At 35.5% G+C, this 17,723-nt stretch overlaps 1 protein-coding gene across 1 annotated transcript in view; it reads left to right on the top strand.

Moving 5' to 3' along the window:
* Positions 1–17,723, top strand: part of ADAMTS19 (ADAM metallopeptidase with thrombospondin type 1 motif 19) — a gene marked incomplete at its 5' end in the record, with an annotated part of 287,542 nt that overhangs the window by 44,739 nt on the left and 225,080 nt on the right. The window contains 2 exons of the mRNA XM_081232610.1: positions 9,786–9,951; positions 16,755–16,927. Coding sequence (XP_081088736.1) covers positions 9,786–9,951; positions 16,755–16,927 — 339 coding nt within the window. The remainder of the gene's footprint in view (positions 1–9,785; positions 9,952–16,754; positions 16,928–17,723) is intronic.

Raw genomic sequence — 17,723 nt, forward strand, 5'->3', positions numbered from 1 at the left:
GGTATTTCTCACTGATAGACTTTAAACTGATGCCACCATTATTTATTGCTTTGATCACTGCAGTAGCCTCCCAACAAGTCTTGTGTCCCTCTATTTCAACCTCTCTATTAAATTAAAATGTAATCTAAGGCATTCATATATATTGTTAGAAAAGTCAATACTTACTGCAAAAATTATGGTGTAAAAAATGAACTCTCTTGCCCCCTCCTTTCCATCTTTGATTTCTGTCCTTTAGGAACAGTTGCATTTCTTTTAGTACTTACTTTGCCTCTGTATTGCTAAGTAATATGGTTCTATTGTTTAGTCTTTGTTTCTCCTTTAAAAAATAAGTTTTACTGTGACATAAACATATGAAACACAAACATATATTGTTATAAGTAATAATTTTAAATTTTGCACTTTTATAAACTCAAAGTTGACACATTGAGTTCCTCCCATCTATCTTCCAGGGTCATAGCCTTGGTATATGGCCTCCTGCACCTAAAATACCACTCTTCTCTCACTTATATTCTGTTTCCTATGGCTGGCTCCTTCTTTAGGTCTTGCCTCTAATGTTATCTCCTTAGATAGGTCTTATTGGGCTACCCTCTCTGGTATCCTAACCTGTGCTCTGTTTCTCTCAGATCCTTGTTTGTTTCTTTAATGATACTTTTCACACTTTATATCATCCTAAGTATATTTGTCTGAATACTTTATTTTTTTCCTGCCTTTCTCCCTAATATATAAGGTCCATGAAAATGCAAGTTAAATCTGTCTTCATCTTTGAATCCTCAGTGCCTTGCCTACTGCCATGTTGTGGGTATTTAGTAGGTACATTTGTAATGAACATTAATAAGCACCAGGAAGATACAGTGGAACATAATAGCTTTTGGCTAGACTGATTGATAAACTTAGAAGTAGATTTAAAACTGAATTTACTACTTCTCAGCTTGTTTTTTTGCTTATTTAAAGAATGCATAGACATCAGTGGATTAATAAAAAAGTCATTATAACCACTAATAGATTATATTAAAGTGAATGGATATAAGAAAGTATATGAAAATCAATAGCTTTTCTTGATTTGAGTAGAAATTGTACTATAAAATGAGAAAATAGATAACCATTATATGAACCAAAAAATCAATTATTTTGGATAACTAAATGTTAGGATGGAGCATTCATTTTCCACTTTACCAGTTTTTACCCTTCCTTTTCACTTCTTTAACATACAACAGCTTCTATTTATTATCATACTTGTGATGTTTATAATGGAGTTAAAAAGGAACATTTTGAAATTTTTTAAAATCCATATCTCTGTCAAATGTTGGGGAAAAGTTAGAAGAAGGCAATGGTTCTCAAGAAAACAGGAGAGAAAGCATATTTTTCTCAATTGTAGAAGTGAAATCTATCCCTGTGTAATTATTATGTAGATAAAATAAGACTCTGTTGAAAGAACATAACACAGAAGGCCATCATGAGGCATCCCATGGTAAGATCTGTAACCAGTGTCTAAGAAAAGGTAGATGGGCTAAAAACCAAAGTAGGATTTCATCAGGGTTTATTTCTAAATAACTAATCCCATAAGTTGACACTGCTATGGGTTAAGGCCCTGGGTTCCTTTCTAATTATCATTTCCCATATATCACGCTGCTCCAGCTGCCCTAGCTTTTCTTTTCCTTAAATGTCCTAAGCTTGTTCTCATCTCAGGGGTCTTGGTTTCTCTCTTTACCTAAAATGTCCTCCCCCCTACACCTTGGCCTGGCCGTCTCCCATACTGTACGTCCCTGCTCAGATGTCACCTCACCCAAAAGGCCATCCCCACATCACTCTCTCACCCTTTCATAGTATTTGGCAGCTGAGTTCATATTATATGTTTATAACTTTTCATTGAGTAAATAGGACTCAAGGATTATCATAATAAAACAAGTAGTTTACATTTTGTTTGTTCATATTTGTTCCTCTGATCTTCCTTCTGGTGTTGTTTACTCTCAGGTTTTGAGAAGTCCCCTGGTGAATTTAGTCACAAAAGTCTCTGTTTGGTAATCAGAATATTTATCCTATGATCATCAAAACATCCAAATTCACGTAAATTTAACATTTCTCTCTGACGCATGCTCTCCACATTCAGGCTTTCTGAGAACTCATCACCTGCAGTGAGGAATGGGGACACGGATTCAGGTCCTCATTATTCCCTAACTAGAGCTGTCACCCTCCTGCTCAGCACCCTGGGGTTCCTCTGCATCCCCTAGGGTTGAAGCTCTAAGGGAAGTAAGAAGGAGAAGGGTGCTTAGGTGACCTGTGGGGTCACGAGTGGTGTGGCTGAGCTTTATGACAGGTGCCTACAGTAGACTCTCTCACTCTCATGGGCCACATTTATGGGTTCTTAGGAGGCTTTCGTCTTCATATCTGCTCCTGAGCCCCTGAGATCTTTCACTTACTTGTTCTTGGAGGAGAATTAGTTCATCTTCTCTGAATGTTCACTTTCAGCTCCTGCCTTTTTCCTTAGGTAGCTGGTGAGATACTTCCAAGCTATATTGTAACCTTGGTTTTTATTGTGACATAGAACACAGACATAAATAAGTGTGCAAACCATCAATGTAAAGCTTATTAACAAATGTTGATGGAGAAATTTTATGTGTAACTTTGACCCAGTTGAACAAATAGCACATTGTCTTCCCTCCTGAGGTGAAAGTTGGTAACAGGGCTTTTCAGCCTTGTTCACTGCTACACCCTGAGCTCTAGATGTACAAAGTTCATACTCATAAGCATTTTGTTGAGTAGAGGGTTGCATGAATGAATAGCTAATAAGATTATGATATATTTAGAAGATAAGTTATTATTCAGCAATTAAAAACCAACTTATAAAGATTATTTGATACTATTAAGAAACAAAATCGTTATTAAGCTTTTCTTGTGGGAAAATAAAGTAGAATATGAAACTTTAACATGTGTATACATGTGTATAGGTACACACATGCACACATACAGATACATAGACACTTATGTGTATATGTTAGTAGACTAGAAAGAAATATGTATATACATACATGTATAATTCTATATGATGGGATTTGGGATGACTATTTTCTTTTTTTTAACTATATTTTTAAAATATTCTGCTATTTACAAGTTCTGATTTTATGATCAGAAAGCAATTTTAAGGAAAAAAAACAGAAGAGAGAATTGAAAGAAAGAAAGAAGGAAAGAAAAATGAAACCTTGAACTGTTTTCCCAAATCTGCCATGGGGGAGTGATTGGGTTTCCACCATTGAAGGAGGCCTGGAGATGAAACCCTCGGCACACTCAGAAGGCCAGTGTGCCTTTGGCAGCTCACAGGCTGATCACATAAAACAGTCAGCTCAAGATAAAGTTCAGAGCCTAATGCGGTACTTTTGTCTTCTGCTTTGTGAGGGATGGGGCCTGGCCTTGCTCTTGATACCAAATTTTGGACATCTACCATCTGTGAGGTGTTGTGGTTGACGTCAGATCCTCAGTGCAGAAGTTTTTGAAGATGAGAGTTATTTGGAGCAGCAGCCTTGTGGCAGGCCTAGCCTTTTCAGATAGCCTCACAGAGGCAGCATGTGCTCCAAGCCAGGCGGCCTTTGGTTTGAATCCTGTCCTCACCACACACTGATTTGTGACCTTAGGACATGATAACTCTTTTTGAAACTTGGTTTTTTTGCAACTATAAAACGTGTGACATTAACATAGTTATCCCAAGCTGGCTGTTTGATTAAATGAAATAAGGTATATACAGTGTCTGGCGTAGAGGCATGTTATTTTCTTCTATTCTTGTTTTCTTATAAATATTTTAAAATAAGTTTGAAAAGTGAAGAGGAAAGGACTATGTAGCTTTTTAGCCTGGGTAACCAGAAAAGGGTCATGCATAGAGATACAGACTTAGAGAGGAGGTACTAGTGTGGGGGGATGTCCATGCAATGGAAGCAGTGGCCTGGGTATGGGGGGTTTGGGAATCATTTCCATTGGGGGTTATAAATCCCTTGGGAGGGATAAATGCAGAGAAACGATTGCTGACTGGAGACCTGCTTTGGAGTGAGGAACAGGATCTGTTTAAGGAAATAGAAACAGTTGCTAGAGAACAAGAGACGTAGAGTCATGGAATATTCGTGGAGGAGAAAAGTTGTCAAGGGTCAAATGCCCGAGGGAGGAGAATAAAGGAAAGGGCATGATGGGTGGCCTCAGAACAATTCTCCAGTTCAGTGGGGGAAACTAGAATGTGGGTGGAAATGTAAGGAGAAGGTAGGTAGCGAGCAGATTTATTAGAGTGATGTATTAAAACCAGATATCAATTTGGAAATTGGGAGGCTTAGCTTCTAGCCCTGACATTCCCATGAACTCTCTGTGATTTTAGGCAAGTCATGCAAGATTTCTAAGCCTTGGTTTTCTTGATTTCAAAACTCCAGATGGCCGGATGATTCTAAGTTTCCTTCTACCATTGTCATTTCATGATTCTTTTTGAAGCCCCTTTGGCAGGGAAAGTAAATGGAATGATGTTAACAGTGTGGTCACATGAAAACTTTTCCTAAAGATAAAAAAACTTGGACACACCAGGAAAGCAACACTGGAAATGCCAGAGGAAGAAATCAAATTGTAATTTTCCCCCAGATGGAGTCACAGGTAGAATGTTGTTCAGAGCAGCAAATGGATACATTTTCTTTTAGCTCAAAAGGGAAGAATACATTGAGTTAAAACAGCATTGCCTGAGCACCTGCTATGTCCAGTCCTTGCTCATTGAGGCCTGATGATGAGCACTACACCCCAAGCATTCCCTGAAATAGCTCATGATCTAATCAGAGGGTCCTGCAAGCAACATTTACAGGGGGCCTAATAGTGAAAGAACAGAAAAGGCACAGAAGTGCATAGAGCAGGCGGTGGTTACTTTGGAGAGAGGATAGGGTTGGCTTCATTTTGAAGAAATAACTCTCCATACCAACAGTGACTTTCTGGAAAGAGAAAACAGCATGTGCAGTGTACCAAGTGTGATCGTGCAACTAAAAGTTATTCTGAAATTGTTAAAATATAAAGTTTGTTCACACAATAAAATTTGTCTGTGGTGGTTATATGTGAAGTTTAAGTGGAGAAGTAGGCAAAAGTTTATCATGATCTTATAACTTATATATCTTCATTTGGAGTTGATCCTCATGGTGTAAAGCAGAAACCTTGAAAAGATCGAGTCAGGAGAGTATTTTAGTATGATATGGTAATAGGATAAATACAGCATCAGAAGTGTGTTTTCCTGCAGATTTATGTGTATGTATAGAATATGCAAAGGCATGAAAAACCACTCCCATTTACAGGAATATTGAAAATGATGTTTTATTTGAATAAAGCATAAAATAAATTTATACTATTATAATTTATGTCAATCCCTATATTATGCTTACGTTTTAAACTATATACTTTACTTAATGAGATGTATACTATAGCATTACCATACAAGAGAATTTTTTCAAAAATAGTCAAACTTAACATGTGTGAAGTACACATCATGTAGAGTATGAGACATTTGTATAAAATATTTTTACAAGCAGTATACTGATGCCAGATCCTTTCAGCAACTTCTGTTACTGCTTTTTAGAAGTCAAACACTTATGCTTCTATCTCAGAGATTCTCTAATATACTTTATAGTCAGACAATAGGCTAAAAATCTTCAGACCCTCAGGACATTGATTTTCCTTTTCCTGTCAAGAACTTTGTCATTTAATGTTTTCAATTATATTGGTTCATCTTACTTTTTGGCTACATTTTCCTATTTCTCTACTCAAGCCAGGCATCTTCTTAAACTATTTCCTAGATTCCACATCCTCTTTGCCCTCTACCCTCTCATAAGGAGCAACTTTCCCCTAGTTTTATCCAAATTCTGTTATCCCTCCAGTCTTCTTACAGCCTGAAATTATAATGATCTACCACACACTAATGGTATTTACTTCTTGTGATATGCTGTATATTTTTTAAAATAGGATATTATTAAAGACCCTCACCATATGCAGTTTGAGCCTCAGATATATACCTTCAGCTAGTCCACACAAAGTTTAGCTAGAAAACTGAGGTTCTGGAAAATAAAGAAAATTTCCAGAAAGGAACATAGAAGAATGAAAAGAAAACAAGGTAGTAGTTATAGTAGTGCTTCAGTTCCTTAAGTGAATAGGAAGTGAGGCAGGGGAACTGAAGTCGTTAACCTGGTAGGAATGGAAGCAAGACTGGAGAGTGCCAGGTTGCTTTCTAATTTTTTTAGTCATTTTTAATTTATGCTTGTGACATATGCATTAGGACTTTAGACTCTGTCCATCTCTTTAGTAGACATAGTTAATTTGAATTTGAACAAATGAAACGTTTGTATTTGGTGAATTGAAGCAGCAGTATATAAAAATCTATGCACATTGGCCAAATCAAATTTCATATTGCAATTAGAAGTTGGTGGCAGTGTCAGTACACCTTCATGGAGATCAGTGTTAATGGTTGTTTTAAAAAGCACAGGGGCATCTAAATAGAGAAAGTAAAATATCAGAACCAGTAAGACAAGAAATGGCTGGTAACGTATTTTCACATAAGCAGTGGTAGATTTGCAAAATACTGAAATGTTTGCTAAATTGTCAAATCAGAGAATAAGATTCAGTGACAATAGAACAGATGCCATTGTATGAGAAAATGTACATGATGACTGGAACAAGACAGGGAACAACTTTTAATTTCATTTCCAAATGTTTGCATGAAATATCTCAAAATTGTTCAAATCATTTTGAAAAATCTAAAAAGGGCAATCTGGGAGAAAATTATTATATAGCTTGCATTTATTTTAGAGACTGTATTGTGCCATGTCAACGCACAATTAATTTTCTTCCCTTCTAAAATTGAAAGGACAATATTTGCACTAAAGTGCATGCTGCCTAATTGTGGATTGTCAAACACAGGAGGACTTTTAAAGAGAGGTTGATGTGAATTTGTGTTTTTCCATGGCTTGTAAGTTCATAGCACAGATAAAACAATCCATTTTGTTAGTGGAATAGGTGAGCCCTTTGTGAGGACACAGAAAACTTGATAATTTCCTGCAATTCTGCTTGAAAGATACCAACCCAAGCTAGAGCACTTCCTCTGCTGTTAGATAGTATTCTGGTCTCAGATAGAAAACCCTTCCCTGTAGAGAACCTGAACACTTGATGCTAAATATGCCCTAGAGTGAAATGAGTCTGGCACGCTGTGATCAGACAGTAAATATGCGTTGAATGAATGAGTCATCATTTATAATGATTCAAACATTTTTTTCTTTTTAAAAGTGACCTTGTTTTTAAAAATGTGTGTAGTTAAAATCCTAACACAACAGAGAATGCTGTGTTATGAAGAGGTTTCCAAATGGTAACTAAAAAAATAAGACCACATTTATTTGAGACAGTATTTAATATGCTAGTGTGGGGATACAAAGACAAATAAATTTTAATTCTTTGGACTCTCTGAGTTCTTCAGTCCAATCTCAAATGTTTGGCTGCTTATATTTATTATGATTATCCTTATTAATAAAATAAAAATTATAATGAACATTTATTGAGCGGGTTACTCAGTATCAGATTCTATGACAGGAGCATTACATGTGCTTAAAAAATGCTTCTAAAAAATAATCCAAACAATGCTATGAAGCTGTTGTATAAAGATGCTGTAACTTTCTCATAGTTACATGCTAGTAGTAGGTTATGAACCAAAATAATCTTAAATCCAGAATCTGTTCTTGAGGTCATTAAATTTTATATGATAGTATGCAATTAAATTTTATAGGGTTTATGGTTATAAATCTTACCATGCTTATAACCTGTTGAAAGAATATATCAGATTGCAAATTTATGATTTAGGGAAACTGAGCATCATAACAATTATTATCTTAGTCATCAGTCACACTGTCAGTTTTATTAGTGGCCTTGAATACTGACTGAACCTCAGAATCACATTTACATATAAGACAAGAGAAACACAATTCTGTATTTTCACAATCTGGATCAATGATCATATGACACTACTTATCAATCCATGTGTAGATGTACTACATCTTTAATAATTATTACTTAAATTTAAAAATATTTGATACTCTCTTTTATTCCCATCAAATTAGGCTCTAGGGAAAAATTGTGGGTTTCATGTAATTACTTTAAAATTCAAGCTGATTTCATATTTGAGAGAATGAAAACATATATGGAAAATAAAAGAACTCATTGAAAGTCATATTAAAATTACACAAAAATTGCCCAAATATATACTTGCCTGATATTTTGAAAGAATCATTAGAGTAACTCTTTTTTTTGCATTATCCCCACCCACAAATGATGTATGTGTGCGTGCATGTGTGCACATATGTGTGTGAACAAGAGAGGGAGAGGGAGAAACTGGGAAAGAGACAGGAAAAGGCAGGAAGAGAGAGAGGGGAAGGGGACAAGTCTAGGTGGTGGAGCTGCCATCCTAGTACTTGAGAATTTTATTAGTGATATAAAAACTTCAATAAAATGAAGTTGATGAGGATTTTTAGATTTATTCTTTAGTTATCTTATAATGAAGATAGAAGATACCTGAAGAATAGGTATCTTGTATCTTTATTCTGATATAAAGAGTAAAATGTACAGAATAAAATAAGCATATTGGCAATCACCTGGTCTTTCCATATAGAAGATGCAATACACTTTAGTAATTAAAACAAAACAAAAAGACCTCTTCTTCTAAGGAAAAGGTTTTTTTACCTAGATTTTAAATATATATTCAGTTTGGAACAATTACTGTATCTGAAGACATAATTATATTACTATGCTTATTATATGTGAATCAAATTAAAATGAACTGTATATGATTTTTATAAAGTTAATGCAAAACAATATTTGATAACTTTCATATTAGCATACTGGGTATGAATAATGCAGGTTCTAGGGAATTATTTCTTAAAAAATGTTTGCTAAAGAGTTAATATAAATCAAATATACATTATATATATATATTGCAGTAGAGTAAAACAATGAAAATTGGAAAGATCAAGTTATATATTAAGTTATATATTCTTCCATGTAAAACATTTTCCTAGTTATAATTCAAATTTATATTCTAAAAAAGGAAGGGAAGAAATGACTAGGCTTAACTTCAATATAGTGAAAGAATACCTACTTGTTATAAGTTCTTTTTGCTGATCATAATCATATTCTACAGTTTTTAGCCCTCTCCACAACTGGCTAACTTTAAAATATGGCATTGTATGAAATGAAACTTGTTTATGTAAGTGATGCTTCATTTTTTCTGTAATTTATTGTTCAAGCGTTTTCAGAAATGTTTAGTAGAAGCCTTAAGAGTATTTTATATAATAACTTTAATGTTATGTGTCCTACATTTACTGTGGTATGTTACATGAACTATTTTATTAAATAATGATTGTCAAAATGTTGTACTGTCCTGTGTATGCAATTAAAAACTATATTGCTCTTCTGTACATGCTGTACATGTAAGTGACCCCATGGGTCTCCCAAAGTGAGCCTTTAACATTCCAGAATTTTTACTATGCATCTGTTGCTGGCATCTAGCCTCCCACCCACATAGGCTAAGGCTAACTAAATGAAGTTTATGCTAGTGCAATAAAGTACCTAAAGATGAAGTAGTAAAATGGGAAGACAGTTACCTTATTAGTGGGGTGGCTAACATAGCTTCCCTAGAAAAACGTATGCACATACGTGGAAGAAAACAGAGTGAGTGTGAGTGGGAGAACCCAGAAAGTAACTTATTCGAATGATATTTCATACGTATCTTTCTATGTTATATATTCCAGATGGGATTCATACAGCTCAATGAGGACTTCATATTTATTGAACCACTCAATGATACAATGGCCATAACGGGTCACCCACACCGTGTATATAGGCAGAAAAGGTCCATGGAGGAAAAAGCCACAGAGAAGTCAGCTCCTCACGGTCATTACTGTGGTGTCATTCCAGGTAATGCCTTCTCCTAAAAGGGTTTAACTAAATATGCAATGTGAGATGAATCCTTTAATAAATCCCCCCCTCCCTCCCTCCCTCTCTTCCTTCCTTCCTTTCCCACCCCTCCCTCCCTCCCTTTCTGTCTTTCTGTCTATCCATCCATCCACCAGCTTTATCTTTTTTAATGTGGAATCTCTCTTGGTTAATGACAATTACATATCTTTTTTAGACTTTTAGTTTTTCTATGAAATAGTACATTTTAATATCAAAAAATAGAAACTAAAAAGGACTTCAGATATTAATATATTACATGCTCTATATCCCTCAAGAGGGATACTCATGGGATACTGTTCCCCTCAGTGGAATAGAAATGACACCGAGAGAATTCCAGATTCCCTGAAACTGAATACTGTGAGCTCATGGTCTTATTTCAGTCCACCTCCCTGAGAACATCATAGGTATCTCTTTACTTTGACCAGAAGCAGCTTCTACTTTTTTCTTCTTTTTCTATTTGACTCAAGTAAAAATCATCTTGAAGGTTAAAATTAGCAGAGGAATAGGAAGAAGAGTCAAGATTTACTTCTTTGAATTTTATTCTCAGTATCAGAATACTTTAAATCTGGAAGTTTCAGTGGCTCGTAAACATTTCCAACCATCAAATCATGGTCTCTGTTTGTCTGCCAATTTTTCACAGAAGTAAAATGGGGTGACTGTTTTGTATACTTCCTTATTACTTCTTTTGGCAGAGATCTGTGGCATTAGCAAGAAGGATAAGGAAAATGAATGATTTCTATTACATAAGTAGGACCTGAAAGTCATAGTCAGCATTCAGTGGTTTCCCTAGGAAAAATATTTGGACATCTAATCCAGACATCTCAGTGAATATTCACTGATATGAGAAATATTTCCCTATAGTATCTGAGGAAATGTGAATTTATTGAACAATTTTTGGTGTAAAGACTTTAAAATTTGACTTGGAGATTCAAAATTAGATGTTCGTGTAGTTAGTGCCAAGATAGCATTCTAACATTGGTTATGGTATCTGAGGCTGATTTAGGTATATAAATTGTGATAATAAGTAACATTTGCAGAGGCCATAGCATGTTCATATCATCAATTGTCTAGTATGTTCAAATTCAGAAAGAATTTCAATATGTTTCTCTTTAGATATATTATCTCAAATTAATTTATGATCTCTATTTTCTTTCACAAAAGCTCATGATATCAGTCTGTATTGGAATTATCTTCACAAGTGGTTAAGTGAATCTACCTCTGTGTCACATTATTCAATGTACATGATCAAGTCAATTTAAATAAGACACATCCCTCTTCCTTATTCTAAGAACTGTAGACACAATGGAGATAAAAAACAGCTGAACAAAAGTCATAGTATGAACAAGCAAAAGAAAGGTTTTTATATCGTGAAATGATAACAGCAACAACTTGGATTTAGTCCATTTAAGGAGATTGCCTTGTGTGAGTTATACTGAAAATCTGCACTATGCAACTTTCGAATCATAGTAAGTTCCAGCTATTCTAATTACTCATGTATACAGATGACATAAAGCAGGCTTTGTGTGCCATTATGCACAGAGGAAACATTTCTAGAAAATTCTTATTTTTGATAGGTTTATAAAGCATAAATACACAGTTCATATTTGACAGACATTGTTCATAAACTTCCTAATTTTTTTTAAGGCATGACTGTTATATCTTAATTGACCTGTTTGGATCAAGCACTTGCATAGAAGGAGTGCCAAGCTATCGTCAGTTGGATGCTTTACTGAACTTAACTATTTTCGATGCTTTTTAAGGGTCTAGAAATTTAAAAATCATTTTAAAATTAGCAATCCATGAAATAAAATATTCATTTACTTATCAGCATAAGTCTAATTGCAGTTCTTCCCTTCTTACTTCAAGCTGATATATTAACATATTAAAAACATGATTCAGATTTGGATAATGTTGCAGTAATTGCCTTTTCACAATGGAATCATAAAGCATATTTGTATTCAACTTGGCCTTTGCCCTATTCCCCTTCATCATGTCAATGTCTTAAGTGTATTGTGTTTGCATGTATTGATTACATAAATATTTTTTCTAAACAGGCACTTCATAGTTTAGGATGACTTTGTTGTGTTCTTTTATTAACAGATAACATAGAGGAAATAAAGGCACATGAGGTTGAGAGTCAGAGGCCCTGGATTCAAGGCCTAGCTTCAGTCTCACTCCAGCTAGGTACTCTTCTTCACTTCCCTTGAACTTTTGAACCTTAAATTCTTTATTTGCAACATAAGCAAGACCAGTCACCTCACAGGGATACAGAGCTAAATGACACAGCTCTTATTCTCAAGAAGTGACCAATGTATTATTTTAGACAAACTGGTAAATGTGTAATTATACTATCTATAATAAGAACTATGACAGACTCAGTACCCAAGATTCTAAGCTTCTGTTATTTGGTGGGGGGCGGGGGTTGAGCCTCAAAGATTAAGTAAAACTTATCCAGACTATAGGGAGGAAAGGGAACAGAGTGTGCAGGTTAAGAAAATGAACTTTGGGGTCAGACTGCATGTGTTCAAATCCTTATGCTGCTGCTCCCTACCTATGTGACTTTGGAAAACTTCCTTGATCTCTCCAAAGCTCCATTTACAATATACAAAATGGGTGTAGTGGTACCCAAACTTCAGGGCAGTTGTCCAAATTAAATGAGATTACGTGTGAAAATGGAAAACATATGTGAAAATTTAGTGGGCATTGTTAGACAGGAAAAGAGCATTTCAGGCAGAAGGAACAATAAATACAAAAGTATAAAGGCAGGGGAAAGCATCCAGTGTCTACAGTGTGGACATGAGACACAAGCCTGGAAAAGTAGTCATGAATGAGATAATGAGGGAACTTGGGGGCTGTGGTAATAAGGAGTTTATCTGGAAGGGAAAATGTGGTCTTTGAAAACTGTAAGCAGGCAAGTGACATTATCAATCAATATATATTCCTTAACATTTAGTATAAGCTTGTGAGTATGTCTGCTACTCTGTGTGAACAAGAACGAGATTTATAGAATTGAAGAAAACCGATCTATTTGAGCAGGATATAGAGATCATCTCTATTCTAAGAGCTAACTTAACCCAACCACTACTGAAATAGTTTCCGTATGCCAACCATAACGGTTGTGGAGATGATTGTCAGTATGTGGAGGGTATTATGGGGAGCACATCGTGAGCACTGGTGAATACACATTTAAAGATCTTTTAACTGAAAGCGTGTGGTATCGAATCTATTGTTTTTATACATGCAACTGGGTAGAAAATGGTCTCAGGATTGAGATGAAGAACGAGCTCAACGTGGTTGATGTAGACAATGAAGACATCAAAGGAAGCAACTTAATAAAAAGATAACTTCAATATGCATGATTTTCACATACAATGGCTACCTTATATAATGGAGTCATAGAATCATGGTATTGGGATTCTTAAGAAACCTAGAATGTTCCAAATAGCCTGTTTAAATATAACGTGCAAATAAGGATGTAGCACACTGACAGTTTGGAGCCATCACAGCTATCATTAGCTGGGGCAATAAAGGTAACAAACTTTTCTCTCTCTCCCTTACATGGTATCTTTTTTTTTTTTTTTTTTTTTTTTGTGGTATGTGGGCCTCTCACTGTTGTGGCCTCTCCCGTTGCGGAGCACAGTCTCCGGACACACAGGCCCAGCGGCCATGGCTCACGGGCCCAGCCGCTCCGCGGCATGTGGGATACTCCCAGACCGGGGCACGAACCCATTTCCCCTGCATCGGCAGGCGGACTCTCAACCACTGCGCCACCAGGGAAGCCCCCTTACATGGTCTCTTTATCACTCTTGATCTGGTCGAAAAGCCCAGCATTTTATAATTATCCCCCCAGTTTCATATTATCTCTCCTTTTATTTTTCTTATGTTTCTGTCTCCTCCATGGGCATGTCTTCTTCCATATGTGCACCCCCTAAGTGTAGGCATTTCCCAAGACTTCCTCCTTTTCCTCCTACTTCTCATGCCACATGCTTCCCTGGGGTGATAGAATCCAAATCCATGGGTTCAACTTCACTTACACATTGTTTAGTTCCAAACTCTATCTCCATTTTAACCTCTCTCCTGACTGTCAGGTGTTTAGTAACTTCTACTGAGATGTCTCTCAGGCATCTCAGACTTAAAAATCTACGGCTGAACCCATCATCTTTCCTTCCAAACTGCTCTGCTGATATTTCCCACTATCTACCTTGTCACTCGAAAATAAACACTAAACACCCCACACACACGTAAACAACAGCAACAAGAAAGAGTAATTCTAACCACCTCCCTTTTCCTCTTTTTAGTCTGATTAATTTTGCTGAGGGTGATGTCTGCTTTCTAATATGTTGCCTATCATCTCATCCTTTCTATTCCTACCACTGTGTGATTTTTACACAGAAGATCAGTGATGTAGCCATCTAGGAGAGCTGCCAAATCTGTGTGTCTGTGTCTCTGTATCTATCTATCTTCCCCCATAATCAGTTTATTAGGTGTTGACCCTGCCAAGATGAGCCTTTTCGTATACCTGTAGGAATGTCTCCTACTAAATATTATAAGTTTATATGACAGTATACAAATATATAACCATAAGTAGGATTGTGATTACAATTAGAAAAACTACAAAATTTATTCCTAACTGTTGTAGATCTTAAGATACTAATAAAACCAATTTCTTATTCTGTCCTTCATGAAGGTCTTTGGTATTAACTGCTGGTACTAAATATGGATTCATAAAATTTACTTTTAACTATAGTGATTCTGTTGCAGATGGCTACTGTTGCTTTGGTCCTTTTGCATTTTCTTGTTTCATAATATCAATATAATGCTTATTGTTGTTAAATAAGGAGTCTTTGCATTTATTTTCGTAACACTTGTTAACTTAGTTAACTGACTCTACTTGACATTTGGATAAAACTTTGTTTGTTAAATAGATTTTTAGTCTGTGTCCCTGTGACAAAAAAATGAGAAACCATAATTTATGGAGATATCTGAGAACAGTGAAGTTTCCAGAAATCGTGGCAGGATCTACTTCATGTTAGAGCTCAGAGCTAACTCAGTTGGACCTAGAAATTAGTAATAGAAGGGACCCAGTAGTTCAAGAATAGAAGAGATAAACTAATCCTGGCATCATGAAACAGTGTTAGAAGGCAAGTAAGGTGGAATAGGTAGTAGGATAGGATAGGATAGAATAGAATAGAATAGAATTGACATCAAAGTTAAAGTACCTGGAACAAGACTCAAAAAAGGAAATTTATCAGAAACCAAGATGATGGACTGGAACTATGAGCATACATACAAATTCAAAACAAAGACATGTTCATGGAAACGTGACTAACTGGACACACATTTTTATATCCATGGGATTCCACTAAACACACATGTTTACTTCTGGGGACTCCACTAAAATTAGAATACAAAAATATAAAAGATGTCGGCCAACAAGTACAAGTTTGGGAAAGAAGATGACAGCTATTTAGTGACATCAACAGAATTTTGGTAAATGGCAAGGAGAGGAACAGGTGATAGCTAATATAACAATGGATTGTGGAGATCATTGCACAATTCTAAAAACTTGTCAAGGATAATTGAATTGTACTTTAAATGGCTACATGTTATGGCATGTAAATTACCCCTCAATAAAGCTGTTAAAATCATAAATTCGTTATTAAGGTACCACATGCATACAGGAAGTTGCACAAATGATGTGTCCAACTGCTGAATTTTCCCAAAATGAATATAACCATGTAGGTATGACTCAGATCAGAATATAGAAAATATCAGCACTGTAGATGTTCCCCTTCTGCCCACTCCTAGGCACTAATCATCTCTAGCTTAGCCATTCTGGGGATTTTAATTTATTTAATTTACTGCGGTTAATTTGCGTATCTCTGAAGACTAATGCGATTGAGCACCTTTTCATATGCTAATTAGCCATTTGGATCTCCTGAAATGGCTCTTCAGATTTGTGGCCAATTTTTCAATTGGGTATCTGTCATTGATTTAGAGTAGCTTTTTATTACTTTATTATGGAAAAGTACTGTAAATATCTTCTCCCACTTGGTTGCATGCTTTTCATTCTGATAGTGGCATATTTTCATAAACAGAAATGCTACATTCTTATGTAGTTAAATTTATAAATATGTTTATTTGTGGTTACTGCTTTTATTTGGCCCTGTTTGAGGAATCTGGTACCCTGAGGTCATAACTTCTATGATCCTGATGGAAGGCAGAACCAATTCCTGTGTAACCCATGTATAGTTTGAGTAAATAGGGGCACCTGCCTGACATTAGGATGTATGGGTCAGTCACTTCAGGCACTTCTGGCAAGTAGACCTTTATTTTGTCACTGATTTAAAAATGAAAATCATGGTGTCTTTTATATATGGAATTATTTTATTTATATGAATCTCTGTGCTAAAAATTTTACAAATGTGATCTTATTATAAGCCACCCACAACTCTAGAAAGCAGGTGATATTGTTATTCATTTTATAGATGAGGAAACTAAGGCTGACTGAGTGATGTTAGTTTCCCAAGTGGCAGAGTTAATAAATGGTAGAAGTCCAGTCTGTCTGATTCCACAGTCATGTTCCAAAGCCAAATGCTCATTTAGATTCCCTATATGCAGGGAACTTATTTGCTCTTGCTCACCATTATATCATCAGCACATGTTGGTATTCGACAAGCTTGCTTTTTAATTATTGAAGAAATGGAAGTTTTTTATTCACTTTGCTAAAATAGAGGCACATTTGAAAAATTTCTGTGTTGCAGATAAAGGAAGAACTAGATCTAAAAAAATAACAGAAAGTGGAAGAGGGAAACGATATTCATACAAATTACCTCAAGAATACAACATAGAGACTGTAGTGGTTGCAGACCCAGCAATGGTTTCCTATCATGGAGCAGATGCAGCCAGGAGATTCATTCTAACCATCTTAAATATGGTAGGCAAACTTTAAAGTGCGCTTGGAATTTTTTCAAGAAAACTCTAAGGAAGAAATGTGTGAGTATAATGAAGTTCTTTAAAAATTAACTCATTACTATTCCTTTCTTTTATTGACATCAGTAAAAAAATACTTTAGGTGTACCAAATTGATCCATCTCAAAAGAGATATCAAAATAATAATTCACGTCCTCTAGTAAAAAATCCTTATTGTTAATTTGATGTGGCAAAACTTTTTTTCTATTGTTCTTTTATCTCTTTTTGTGCCTTTCTTTTTTATAAAAGGCCATTTGTTTAAATAGCAGAAATGTTATATTTGTTTATATGCATGGCCCCACCCAAAGTACTATAGATTATGAGGTGGAACAAAAATGGAGGTTGGTAATCCACTGATCGCTTATATAGGTATGTAAAATTGCATGTCAGATATAAAACTAGTTGATGAGTAAGACCTAATAGCTAATAGTTATTAGCTGAATCACATGTAGCTAACTTTGGTTGATAGCTTCTGGACTGTAGAAATCTAACTTGTACCTAGGATCTTATGGATGCTTACTACCACATGAATCCTTTGACTTAATTGCATACCCTGTTGGGTGAACTTCCTTCAAGACAGAATTAGAAGGTTGTCGTGAAGAGTGGTTCTTAGGGAAGAATAAACATAAATGAAAGCCAAAGGCAAATGTCCATTTATAACTTCAGTTGCCATATTAAGCAAGGTGAGAACCACTAATTCAAGGATAAATATGTTATATAAAATTACTATTTTTACTATTTTTTGCTATAGTCTGGCATGT

The sequence above is a fragment of the Mesoplodon bidens genome (assembly GCF_964165515.1).
Source record: "Mesoplodon bidens genome assembly, chromosome: 4".
NCBI classification, from domain to species: domain Eukaryota; kingdom Metazoa; phylum Chordata; class Mammalia; order Artiodactyla; family Ziphiidae; genus Mesoplodon; species Mesoplodon bidens.